Source organism: Lonchura striata, chromosome 6, assembly GCF_046129695.1.
Source record: "Lonchura striata isolate bLonStr1 chromosome 6, bLonStr1.mat, whole genome shotgun sequence".
Taxonomy (NCBI): Eukaryota; Metazoa; Chordata; class Aves; order Passeriformes; family Estrildidae; genus Lonchura; species Lonchura striata.
This window is the reverse complement of record NC_134608.1, coordinates 26,117,887-26,132,542: the sequence shown is the minus strand read 5'-3', so window position 1 is coordinate 26,132,542 and position 14,656 is coordinate 26,117,887. Positions and strand designations below refer to the sequence as shown.

The following is a 14,656-nucleotide window of genomic DNA, read 5'->3' as shown; positions in this document are numbered from 1 at the left end:
ATACCCCAAATAGCATATTTTTTCTGCTGCAAATAGATACCAAGAAAATTTGAAAGTTCAAGTAAGTGAAATAATAAGACAATAAATCCAGATGATTAAATAATTTATGTTTCCCTTGTTCTATATTTTCTCAATATTTTTATCTCATTCCTCAAAATATGAAGAATGATAGTTATGGAAATACATGAAATAAGGTACATATTTAATATTTATTAATTTTTCAAAAAGGAGTTGCAGAATGTCTGCCAGAAATAAGATTGTTTTCTGTGTAACTTATTATCGTGGTTGTAAAATTAGTAATGCCGTAAGAACCCCCACATCACCTGACTGAGAGCAAGACACATAAATCCAAGATCTCTAGTGCTATGAAAATGTCAGTGAACTGAATGGCATGAAAGTACTACAAAATATTTGTCTACCTATATACTAGCCACAAGTATGCAGTCATCAATGGAGGATTTAACTAAAAAAAAAAAATTAAAGCTAAGATCTGACCTTCTCTTGTTTTTTAGTTAACTCAGTCACCTTAAAGTGGTTTCTTTTGAGGTATGGAATTGAGGGTCCCCATTGTGAAGACTGATGACTTACCTGTAAGTGTCATTTAAGGTTCAAGATACTGTTTTAAAGAGGGCTGCACTGACTTCAGGCACTTCATTCAAGTTATGATACTTAAATGCTAAAACCCTGCAGTTGGCATCATAGAATTGGATTGAATATGTAATGGATACACTTTAAAATGGTAGAGGATGGTAACGTAAGGATATGGGCAGGAAATAGCAAATTAATTGAAAGGTAAATTCCAAATGGTGGTGTGTTTGGCCAGCGTGTGGAAAACATGACACAGTCTAGGTGGAAGAATGAAAGGACCTAAGGGAATTCAGGGAGGGGTTGCAGGTTTAAAGGTTGGGGGATTTTTTAGTCTTTACAGTGCTCTTATGGAGACTACTATGAAGCAATGTCTGACAAGCCAAAACTGAATTTGCTTTTTTGTTTCTGATAGATTATAAATGAAGTAACTGTACAAAGCACCATGCTGACAGCAATCATGTTCAGAATACTGAAAATCTTTACAGTGCCATATATTTTGTTTAGTCTCACAACTTGAGATAATGTTTTTCTAAGAAATACAGTCTTGAAGAATTTTTTTCAAGCTGTTAGGGTCTATGTCCTTGAATACCAGCTCTACAGCAGTCTCCATTTGTAATAATGAGCTATTGCCTCAATCTATTAGCTATGAAGCCACCTGTTTGCTCAGTATAAATAGCTTAGGATTTCCTGCAAGGAAATTACATGAAACATCAATAAGAAATGATATTACACTTTCAGGTCAATATGACTATCATTACTTGGCATTTATCTTTTCCTACTGATATCACCTTTGGCAGCCAGTATCATAGACAACTAAGACATTGTTGCTTCGTGTTTTGTTTCCATTCATGTTAAATTGGCCTGTTCAGTAATGGCAGTCATTCATTCTGCTTGCTTTAGTGGATCCTTGATATTTCATTTTTCTTATCATACACTATAAAGACAGCAATATGTAAGGATGGACTAGTGCTGTGATGCTTTCAGAGACATTAGTCTCTCATCAGGGTCTTGGGATGTAAATGCTTTTGTACATACCTTAGAAGGGTGCAGAATGGACTTTGCCTCTTCTCACTGCTGTGGATATGCCTGACTTTTTCACTAAAACAGCAAAGGGAGCTTCCTGCAGCCCTGTGCCATCTTCTCTGTGCTCTTTCTCTGATCATGTGGGAAAGGTAGCCTAAGCCTAAGAAGAAATCTCAGCTCACAGTAGATGGCTACATTTGGTTATATGCAGACTTAATTTCTGGCTTTATGTTCCTAATATTCCTTTAATGGAATATTAGTTTTTTGATTTCTCAGCCTTTTTTGTAGTCACTGCGGCCTTTGAAACATACCTACTTATTACTCACTTTGTACTTTTAAACTATATAATTTAGAAGCTGATGTTTCAGAACCTATTCTAACAACTAACATGGATATGTGGGATACTAAAATACTTCTTTACAACTGAGGGGAACTTTAATTTGAATACTGGATGTATTTACAAATGTTGGCTTTTTAATGTTGTGTCTATTTCATTTCAGTTTAAAATAATAACATGATAAACCTCTCAGATAAACTAGTAGAATAAACTTCCTAATTCATGAGTAATACTTAGTTCTTATCCCTACATTTCCAAACATTTCCAATATGTGTAGCCTCTTTTTCAATAGTATTTTTCACTAAATTGTGAATGCTTTCATCAATGTAAGCCTACAGGGATTGAGTCGTATCTGAACAAACAAGGCATTTCCAGATTCGTTGGACACCTAAATAGATTGGTTTTTTAAAATCTCTTTTTTTATCCTACAAATTTGAGTCTTAAATTACATACTAAATGACCAAATTTATATACTATGTAGAAGGCAAAATTTAACACCGGTGTATTAAGATGCAAACATTTAAGGGATTAATGTCAACTATGAGGATGCATGAGAACTAAATGTGCCAGACCTTGCAACATAACTGTTTTTTATTCAGTTATAGGTGCCCAGCGCAGGAGAAGTCCCAGTGCCCTTGCCATTGAAGTATTTGAATCACATTTGGGAAGTCATATTTTACAGGTAAAAAAATGGCTTTTCCAAGAAAAATCAAAATATCTACCTAGTCATATATCTGCCAATAATTTGAATAGTATTGTTGTCAGCACTTATATTGATGAGATTATGCTCATATTTCTTCTATTTTTGAAGTCCATAATTGGGAGAATGTTAATGAGAGGCAAGGCAAGTGTTATTTTAGCTGAATCACAACATTTTGTTGTTTAGAATTGTGCAGTAGGTGTTTGCTTGCAGAATGCCCTTATGTATTTGTGTGAGTGTGTGTACAAGCTAGTGTTTTGTGTTGGTGATTTGTCTTGTCATGTATCAATTCTGGTCTGGGGTTTTTTTCCACACTTTGGCTTATGAGCACTGCTTTTCTCCATGATATCCCAGTTGTCACAATTATATATCAAAAATTTAGAGCAATCTGCAGAGATTAAAATATGAATAGAAGCATGCCTTTTAGGTGTCCTTAGCTGTAGGCTGAAAACTGGTCTGGTATTTGTCAAAAGCTCGTCACATGGCACAAGTCATCATATCCCAGGAAGAATCAACTGAAAAACAATGACCTGATGGAAACATTCTTGTGGATGATTTATTTTGCCAGGGTTACTACAGCCTTTCTTAGACTGAAGTGATCAAATGTGGAGTACAAGCAGTTAAGAAGAAAATATTATGTGCTTTGCACTAAGGCAAACCCAGCCCTATGGAAATAAAACCCACACAGTCTTTTCTAAGTGTGGCACTGAATAACTGCTCTTATTTAGCAATGTACACAGCTTCTCAATGCAAACATATTGTCTGGTGTATTATCTTTTGAGAGGTAAATTAGGATATTATCATGAGAAATATTCCACTTAATTTGAAATTATTGAGATCTATCTCTCTACACTAACTCAGCTGTGGTATTCAAAAGCACTATATAATGTCAGAATTTTCACATCTTTATAACATAACTAAATGCAGAAAAGCAACAAAGATAATTTTAGGGAAACATTAACTAGTAGAATTAATTTCTCTTCAGAACAAGAATCATGAATTAAATTATTTGCTTAGTTGTGCACTCTTGGCAAAGGTCTAGGTCAAGTTTTTGATACTGTAAGCAAATACTTTTGCTGTAGTTATTGTGTCAGAGATCTGCACCAGTATCTACAGTACTGTGTTTGCATATTAGGGAGGAACACTGCTATGTTGTCTCATTCATGTAGAAAAAAATTAAGACCTAGCATTTTTTTGATATTTCAGTTTATGTAATTTATCAGTGTGTCAACTGTATAAAAATATCATACATCATAAAGTTATGTTTTTTACAATATTATTTATAACTCATATATAAATAAAAACCCATTGAGACTGATTTATTTACACTCTTTAGGTATTAAGTATCACTCTTATAGATGAAAATGACAAAAATTAGAATGGCCGCTTTGAAAACTACTTGATATTTGAGTTTTTCATTTACTGTGTATTAGAACAATTAGTGACTTTGAACCTTGTTTAAATGAGATTTCACTTATTGGTTGTTGGATTTTTTTGGTTTTAGGGTTTTTTTTGTTTGATTTTTTTTTTTTTTAGGTTTTTTAAAATGTATTTGTGATAAATTAAGGTGTTTCAGGATATAATTTCTTCATACTACTACTAAAAAAAACCCTGTATTGCACTTGTACTCAAAACTGAGAATTTAAAATCAAAATTACCATCAGCCTTGTATTGAATATCTGTTAAGGTGTGGCTTTTTCAAAAAAATTATGCTTTTATCAAAGTACTCCCATGAATCCCTCAGTTGATAATAAGATCCACCCTGATATTTGCAAGATAGATGGTTGATGATGGATAAATAAATTAATAATGGTGACAGGTTTATCATGACATGTTAAGATTTTTGTCTTATTTTTGCATTGCAGTCAACACATGGGAGGATAACCTGGGTTGTGCATTCAACTGCACCACTTCTAAACAGATCAGAATGAACTTCAGGGTACTGCTTTGTGGTCTAATAGGTAGAAATATAATCATCAGAAGACAAAATAGTTTGTAAAACAATTGGATAGATTTTGTAGTGGAATACAATTCTAACATGTTCTCACCTAGTCTGCTGCTCACTCAGATATTTTCAATACTCAGAAATTATTTTCAAATAAGTATCGTGGCAAGTATTCCTTGCAATTGAAGTAACAACCTTGATTATACCTTGGGAACTTTGGTTTCAGAGTCTGTTATCTTAAGAATTTGAATTAATAGTTTGTGTAATCCCTTTTGCTATTAATATTTTGAAGACTTGGTTAAGTGTAAGCTCAGAAATTAAGGAGTCTCTCTAATCTTTTTAATATTTCAATACTTCAAAATTTATTGATAGACAAATATGCATAATACAGTAGATTTTTAAAAAGTGGATATGGTTTATTTAAAATGATGTTACAAAACCAGAAATGGAGGTATATCTTGTGATATTTTTACATTTTAAGTCTACAAGTAGTGTCAGTCATTTCTAGGTATACATTATATACATTAGTCACGTCCACACATATTAAATCCATGTATTTACATATAATGCTTAGTCATCATTGAATGAAGAATGTCTTCATCCATGGGTTTTTATTCTATTATTAAGGAATCAAGTGTTTAAATACTGCTTAATTGATGATTGATACAGGTACTAAAGGTTTTCTCCCATATGCAGTTAAGTGCAGAAAATAGAAAAGTAAAACTCTACCAGTCATGAGAAAAATAAATTTTAAAAGTTATTGATATTGGTCTGAGATAGCATTTGTGCCCAGGGATCATACAGTTAATTCTGTTCTGTTAATTACAGACTTCATCAACTCCAAAAAAATAATGCACTATTACCTTTACATAAATTCAGAGATGAAAAATTGAATAAAAACCCCGATAAAAGGAAATCTAATACTTTTAAAGGACTTAATTTGAGTAAGGCTGGATGCATCTTTGCATTTGTCCTTTCTACAAATCTAGATTAGAAAGAGGCTTTTACTTTGCTTACATATGAAATCAGACACTTGTGCACTTCATGTATTTCATTTTGTGTATGAAATCCTCATGGTGAGAGTGGTGAGGCTCTGGCACAGGCTGCCCAGAGAATCTTTGGCTGCCCCATCCCTGGCAGTGCTCAGGGCCAGCTTGGATGGGGCTCTGAGCAGCCTGGGATAGTGGGAGGTTCCCTGTCTGTGAGAGGGGGGGTTGGAACTAGGTGATCTTAAAGGACCCTTTTAACCCAAATCAGTCTAAAATAGTATGATTCCATGTCAAAAACTACCCAAGCCACAGCTGATTGCTGTATATCATGCTGAAGAGATTTCCAGTGGTAGGTTTGAAGCCAAAGGCACCATCCACTCAGTGCTCATGGAAAAATGGACACCACAAGAGATGACTGCTCTAACACTATTACATCAGAATCTTTATGTCAGTTTAATGTCCTTTAAATGTTTTCCAAGTAAAATCACCTGAATTATGAATAGTAGAGTGGGATGTAATGGAGGAGAAAAGTAGATAATGGCAATATGTTAATTAATTTTTACAAGATTTTTGATTTGCCAAATTATAGGCTTTGTTTTTCTTGTCTTGCACATTCTTTTTCTTCTGAAAAGTGGTGTTATAATGAGAATAGATATAGTCTGATTTATTTTCTGTATATTTATCTGTCTATCAATTGTATCCAGTAAAAAAATTATTTCTGGTACCTATTATTAAAAATTTCACTTAAATTGGTTGTAAAAATTAGCAAGATTTTGATCAATTTTTCAGGATCTCTGGATTTTTTTTCTTTAACTTCATTGCTGTTGAGAAGGTGTGAAAAAGGGTCACTAACCCCATAGTCTTCTTATAATCAGGAATGATCAGGAAATGTAGAACTAAATATAGAGAAAAGGGAAAGTTAGTGAATATATTTGCATATGCAAATTAGCTTAATTGATACTGCTTGCCTCTACAGGGATTTTTCATTACAAACTGGAGTGCTACATTGTTCAGCTCATATTGAGTAATTTAGTAACTAATGAGACCAGTTTGCACTAATTTGCATATGATAAATGAGCTTAATTGCAGTAAATAACTTGGAGGCATAATTACTTAATTTTCCTGTGTTGCATGGCTTTTAAGTTCACGTATGAACAACTCAAGATAATTTTGCATATTTAAATTAGTTGCTTTTAAAATTCTTGAACAAAAAAGAACACACCTTACAATTTGAACTGTAAAACAATTGGAAGTATAATGTACATTATTTAAAAAAAAAAATAATATTTTGAAAATATATGTTTCTTTCTTTAAAAACATCAGTGCCTTTTTAAAAACTAAATATTTGGAATTAATCACAATGGAGTAGTTTTAAAGTCAGGCCAGGATGGAAAGATGGTATAAGTAATAATAATAGGAGTGTGTATCTGAACTGTAGTGAGCAGTACACGTTTTGTATTTCTGCATACAAGAGTGGTACCTTTCATAATTGCATTCTTTGCTTCAGTAGTGCCTATTCAACTGTTAAGAAACTAACACTTTCATATAGCATTGTGTACATATTACATACACAGTAACTTGGACACTAGTTGTCTTAGATTGTTTATACTGAGCTACCTCATTTTGTGTAAAGAAATCCTTATATTGGACAGATACCAAAGTGTCAGTGCAACAAAAAGTGTATTCTTTTCTTCATTTTGTGGACTTGTTCACTTGTGAGCACTGACAACTCTTATGATGTAGATTTGTGCAATGAGTTTCAAAACACACAAACAAAAACAAAGAAACAAACAAAGCATAATCCAAAATCAAACTAATTGGAAGACCATAGTTAATTTCTGCCATGTCCATAAAGTTATTGCATATTAGATAATTTTGATACATTTGATAGAATTGAACTACTGAACTAGACAGATAAAAAAGCCAACCACCAATCTCATTTATTCCCATAGCAAGATCTGTTGTGCACCCATGTTTTTTAAGTGGATGACAATTACTGAATTCTCCTCTGTTCCATAAAGGTTGCCACCTACCTTCCTAGAAACTAGAAGACTTTTTTAATGTTATCTTGGAAAATTTATGAGACTTGCATTTCCCTTTTACTTTGTGCTGTACCTTTCTCTCCCATTAAGTATTTCGTGGTGAACAAAAGTCTTTTGCAAGGTAATTGCAGTATTAGATTCAACAAGAGAAGAAAAATCAGGTTCCCATTAAGATCCAAGGTAAAGCAACCTCAGTGAAAACAATCTGACCCTATAGTTTGTATTCTTCATTGAGTCAAAAGTCACAAACTACAAATCACTTGGCTTTAATGAAGTGGTTAACAATGTACAGAGGATAGCTGTAGTGGATGTCCAGTTGTGTCCAAGATGAGCCAGCAAAGTCATCTGAAATATGCACAAGGCCTGTAAGCCCTTGTTTTACTTCCTAGAAACCTCTGTATCACCACAGCCTTGATCATAGAATGTCATCCTAGAATGACAGCAGAATTTGAGCTACTTGGAAGATGCAAAGGGCTAAAATGCTGCAATTTGGCTTTACCCCATGCAGTAGTCCCAGACTTCCCATGCATGAAAGGCAGTCTTGGTTCACATGCTTTTCACTCCACTGGAAGCCTCTGGTGGTGGATGGAACTTCATGGAAAATTTAATTGTCTCTTTACCGTCATTCTATAGAGAAGCCATGGGCTATTATACCCACTGATGTTATTTTAGCTTTTCTTTATTTAAAGTCAACAAATAAGCAAATCACCCTCATCCTATGGATGTAAGATGCCTAATGAATTGTTAGTATTGTGAACAATTGAATAACGCCTCATCCTAATAGTTTGATATTCTTTTTCTATTTTTATTAATGTATCCAACACTGTAATAATAAGACTAACATGAAATTGTATAAATATAATCTGTCTGTCAATTTAGTATATAACTGTACTTCAGAGAGGGGCCCTTTTAATTGTGAGGTAAATGTGCAGATGAATACAATTTCTGTGGTTTCCAGTGAATCATTCCAGGTGATGCCAGTACCATACAGAGTAGCTGAGTCATTGGTTTGTTTTCTGGAGCATGTCAGATAAGCTTCAATTTCTCAGGAAAGAGGAAAATTAATGTTTCTTCACTGCAAATGAGCACTCTAACAATCTTCTGTTTGCAGGTAGCTAGTATCCTATCTACCTGCACTCCTAAACTACCTTACTAGATACAGCTTTACTTTCCTAAAGTAAAGCTATAGCTACAGTTGTGCTTAAGGGGCTGATCCCATCCAACTATTCCAGCTGTGTAATAGCTGCAAATAGCAGATTGAACCATATTTGTAATGCACTCAGAAGTACTCAGGGTCACATGAATGATCAACTGAATGCAAACAAAGATCGTTAATATCTCAGTAGTTACAAAATAAAAGGCTTTTTCCTATCTTCAGCCAGAAAAATTGGAAGTTGTTATCAGGAAAATGTTTTCATATACTCCTCACGTTAATGCTGTTTTATCATCCAGTTTGTAATTCAATGTTATCAAACACAGAAGGTGCAGAATGAAATACCAATTTGAAGGGAACTTTCATACCATTTCTCTGTTGTCCACATGGGTCTTGTCCTCCATTTCTGCCACTATTTTTTTGTAGAATTATAGACATACTTTTTAGAACAATGGTATTCTATCAAGCTTTCTAGACAAAAAGTGGAAAGAATTCACTCTCCAGCTTCACTACAGTATTTAATCACATTTGGAAGATGTTGCTATTAATCCATAATAACTAGATTAGAATATAATGAGACAATGACACAATTCATTTTTTAAAAAATAATTTTGTTGGAGAGTATCTATGTAAAGTTCTCCATACATTGTAAATATGTGTGTTGAGCATTTGCCCAATTTAGATTGGGCAAATTTTGTGAAAATGTTTATTTAAGGCAAATTAGAGAACAGTAAATAGAGCAAATTATTTGCACCTTTGCAGTAGTGAGCAATTGGGGGTGATACAAGAGTTGCACACAATTAATAGTGTAATGAAGAAACAGAACTTTCTCCGGAAGGGAAAGAAGTACCCAATACTTTGCCTTGTAAACCCATTGTTAGTTAAGTATTAAAATCAGCCAAACAGTATGAATAATCATAAGTGAATGAAATACAAAGTTCTAAAATTTTTCTTTCCCCACAAATGTTGTGTAAAACTTTGTAGTGTTTTAATTAGATAGAGGCAATATAAAAAAAAAAAGAAGTTGACTGACTAGGCTATAGCTGAGTGCAAATCTCATTTCTTCCAATATTTGAATTATTATAGGGAGTCCCATCTGACAAGAAAATTTAAAAAGTGGGAAAAGAGGCAGGAAAGTGTTGGAGTGCTATAAAATATTAGGGAGAAGATTTATCTTCTCATTTACTATTTTCAGTCATTCTGAGTATTACATAATGAGGTTCTCTCTGTATAACACTAGTCAACACAGAATTGGTGACATAAGACTAAAGGTGAGGAAGCAGCAGATGGTAGTGCTGATGGAGGATTTTTCCGGGCTGTAAAAGGTGTCAGGAGAAAAGACTTCTACTGGCTTGGAAATTTGTGAAGGGCAATTGCTAATGATGATGTCAGTGGTACACTTTCTGAGAATGAAGACTGTTCAGCTTCGTGTCTGCATTGGGTTAAAGGAGTAGACTACTAACTGACATCTGTTAGCATGTGTCAAAGGCAGACGAAAAGAGGAAAATATGAAAAGGCTGACAAAACTAAGGATATGTTGGAGAGCACAGATCTGTGCTGTCTGAAAGTAAAAATTTTTGGGATGAAGTAGAGGTTAAGTTATGCATCAGTAGCCAAAACTAAAGTGGAAAGTAAATAGATTAATTAAGAGGAAATAGTTGATACAGATCAAACCACTCAGCAAAGCAATGCTAAACTTTCTATGGGCGATGAGCGGTGCATAAATTCAATGAGACAGAACAAGTACAGAGCAAGTCAAAACTGAAGGTATGTAGATCATATAAAAGTTTTATGAAGGAATTATTTCTGTAGGACATATATTGAGTCTACTTTGTGTACTTAAATTTTTAATCTGAACCTCCTAATTGTAAAGTACAGCCTATATTTATGAGTTTTCTTCCTGACATTAAGCAGCATCCAGAGAGTTTGGGTACAAAACCAAAGAGAAAACCAAATGCACTGAACAAAATGCAGTCCAGAAATGGAACAAAGGGGAATAAAAGGCATTTGTTTAATCTACATCTCTATCCAAAATCAAAAGCATTTAGTATACAACCATGTTTTCTCTAGAATAGTTTATGATTATACAGTTCAAATTAGTTATTCCAAAACAGCGATATAACAGTAATAAATGGGATGTAGTGCCTTAGTATAAACTAAACAATGATGGATTAATGATGTAAGAGATTATATCCTGATGAAAGTATAACTTTCCAGAAAAGATGCAATTCTAAGTGGATAGGACCAAAGAATGTTAAATAGGAACAAAATTTTAAAATAAAACCAGTAAGAGAGGAGAATAGCAGCAAACTAAATCCTGTGTTGGGGAAAGATAGGCACACAATCTACTTAGAAGAAATAATTGGGGTGACATGAAATGTGTGTTTATTATGTTCAAACACCACACCCAAACACAGTTTAAAGACAGGAGGTCAGTGTAAATGCTGAAATATTGTGAAAAGAGTCATAGGACTCCAGAAAGAAAAGGTTACTATCTTGCTTTGCAGTGTGCTTTTCCAGGAACAAGGCATCTCCAGTAGCAACTTTCCCTTTATGATTTGAGGATAATGGTATTTCATAATTCTGCTTCTTTCTGTAGATTTCTATAAAATCTACCTAGGAATCTGTTCATGCTTGATCATCAATCACTCCTCAACTACTTTGTAGATTAACAGTCTTCTTAGAAGATCATACTCTTGCCATAAAAGTGCAAACTCATACTTGATGTTAATTTATTTAGAAATTTAGAAATCTAATTGTGCATTTTGTACTGGTTAAGTGATTTAGGGTAAAGATAAGTATTTGAAGCTGAAAATAGGCAGAAAAAGCTCTCTTAGAAATTTTAATGTTGTGGGCCTCTATTCACTGTTGGATGCTCTTTTGCACTTTAAACATGTGTAAATGCCACTGCATGCTATGATATGGCTCTGGTGTTACACCAGTTTAAATTATAACAGAGGTTAACTTGATACATTGCATGATTCTAAAAAGGGCTAGGAACAAAGGCTAGATCAGAATCTGAAAAGGTTAAAGGAGTTGCACAGACAGCACTGTTACAAAGGACATCTCAGGTCCATTAGCTGGAACACACAGCAAGAGAATTTCCTGGGTTCAGAAGACTCAAAAGGTGCTAATTTGCATACTCCAATTTGTCCCAGTCATAACAAATGCATCAGACTGAGTCCATAAGGTTAGGGCTTTCAATCTGGAGTGATGGCAAAGGTACAGCATCCGAGCGCCTGCTGCCCAAGGGGTTATATGCTAAAAGGAGGCTGGGGAGGTGTGGGAAACAGCAAATTGTTTTGCAGTTGGAGCTTGGGGCAGTACGCTTAAATCTGCTTTCATATGCAACTATATATACAGAAGCTTGCAGTTTCATTTAATAAAAAAATATTTGATCTGAGCAGGAATGTACACATTCAGTGGTGTGTCGTTTAATTCCTGAGAAACTATTTGAAGGAAATGACATATCTCAGCCCTGTTTGCTGACCGTTTTGTTGTCACCTGCTGAGTGTTGTCATTTCCATAGCCAGTGGGCTGTATTGAATCAAACATAGGGAACAGGTCATTAAAAGAAATGGAGGAGTCTCTGCAGCCTGTAGAAGCTGAAGGAGGATTTTTTGCTTTAGGTACATCAAGAGAACTCTAATGGAGTCTGAATTCAGCTATGATTTGGGGTTTTGCCTTATATTTCTCTGAAGTAAGGTGGCTTGAAAAGTATAGACAGCATAAACTAATGTGTGGGTTCACCAGGAAGAATTATACCTTCCATGGTGTTTGTAAAGGTATAGGGGATGGCAGTAAGTGTCCTTGTTTCAGAAAACTTTTTTCATTTTCTTTTTCAATCACGGCATTTATCAAGAAAGGAAAAGAGTGTTGTTTTTATATAAATAAATAAAAATGAGGAAAAGTATATTTCATGGGCATGCTGAGCAAGTTAACTGATATTTTTCTTCACTTTTTTGAAAACATTGATGATAGTTTCAAAGATTTCAAATATTTCTCATTTCAGGTATTATAAAAAATAAACCACTAGAAACAGGCTTTAAACATCATTCATACTCCTTAGCAATGGATGTGAAGGGCAGCAATTTGTGCCCTCTTACTACCTGGGAGCTGGGAAAGGGTAGGGTTTTAGTCTGCATACAGAAAACCCTTAAACTGATTGTTGACTGCTGAGATTCATCTGAATGCTATTGTTTAAGGTTGCTTTTAACTCTGAGTAATTTCATTATATCAGGTATCTGCTAGTCACTTTTTGTTTCTTTGCTTTGTTTATTTCCAACTGTGGGGTCTAGATAAATAGAAAATTAAATATTAACATGGAACCTGTGTGTTTAAACTTCCCCAGTGCTATAAAAACTGAAAATTTAGTTCTGTTTTTCCTGAATTTACTGGGAAAGTGCAAGCACCTTTACAGACTTTTAAGTTCATAACATTTAAAGGAATACAAATATTGTTGAAATAAATTAGGTTTGTAGAGCATACTCTCTGTTCTGAAGTATATTATCTCAAAAGTTGATTAAATGGTTGTTACTATTAGTTGCTGCTAAAATATCATTGTATTAGAATTTCTACCTGTACAGAAATTATAAAAAGGACTATGGGAAAAAAGATAACAAGCAAAGTAGTTATGTGTAATTACATGGTATCACACTTAGGCACACACACACACATAATAAGGTCACAAAAGCTGCAAATTGGGGCTGGACTTTCTTTGTTAATTATGTACAGCACTTAGCCAATGAATTTTATATTTCTTCCATTTTAAGGAGATTCCTATTTATATATTTACAATTTATGATTACTGTACAGCTATACCTCTTTGATATAGTCTCACAGAATTCAGCTATACCTCTTTGATAGTCTCACAGAATGCAGGTTTGATTTAGTGCATTGTAAATTGTATCCTGAATGTTTATTATAGCTAGTGATTTAAAGTGTGTATCATTGGCTTGCTTTGCACTTTGTATTTGTTATTCTGTTCTTCCCTTCAGTTGCATCTTCTGCTCAACATGAAGATTTTAATCGTTATGATTTCATTCTTTTGGTTTTTTTTAGCTAATCCACCACAGAGGTGGTGGATTAGCTACCTTTAATGACACTTTAAAGAGAAAGAAAACTTTGTGATGAGTGTAGGTCTGTGCCTGGAGTTCAGAAATCCCTATCACAATGCAGGAGACGCCTACAATAGAGAATAGCTGATATAGTGGACACCTTAGCTGTAGGAGCTGTCTCCTAGCCCATTGATAGAGCCACTTGGGTTTTTGCTCTTCCTAAAATAACATCAGGTGAAAAGATTTGAAGGGACAAACTGATGTCTAAAGAGGATACCTAGAACAGAGGCTAGACAATGAAAATGAATAGAGTAGGTATTTATTAAAAGGCCTTCAAAGAGTACACCTTGAGCAGTACAAGAGATGGCTGTAGCTCTACCCAAGAGGGATGACCGGTCACAAGTTTTCACACTTTTATAAGTTTTGGTTAATTTACATATTGGGGTTAAACGTCCAGTTACAGCTTCAGGTTATGAAATCCCATCCTCCCAGATTGCTCTCCTCAATTTTCTGTTGTTGACACTTTTTAGGCCTGAAGCTGCAACACTGTCCTTGGTTCTCAGATTGGAAAAGGATTGTTTTATATAACTAAACTGTGAGGAGAACTTGCTGACACTTTATATGAAGTTCAGAGTCACACAATAAGGCAGTACAGAATCTGTAAAATATGAAAGCTAAAATTTAAGGCATGACACTACCAGTATGGGACTAGTTGCCAGCTTTCTTCAGGCTAACAGCAAATGCTTCTTAGTCCACAACATAAAAAAGAGTGTTACTTTTGTTGAAAATTAGTGAAACAAATTTAGTGTTTTATTGTAGCCC

At 34.3% G+C, this 14,656-nt stretch overlaps 1 protein-coding gene across 4 annotated transcripts in view; it reads left to right on the top strand.

Annotated features, from left to right (window-relative positions):
- NPAS3 (neuronal PAS domain protein 3) overlaps nt 1–14,656 on the top strand; it is a 588,970-nt gene that overhangs the window by 289,945 nt on the left and 284,369 nt on the right. For all 4 annotated transcript variants that reach the window (XM_021542665.3, XM_021542664.3, XM_077784039.1 and 1 more), the window contains one exon: nt 2,548–2,630. In XM_021542665.3, the coding sequence (XP_021398340.3) occupies nt 2,548–2,630 (83 nt within the window). The remainder of the gene's footprint in view (nt 1–2,547; nt 2,631–14,656) is intronic.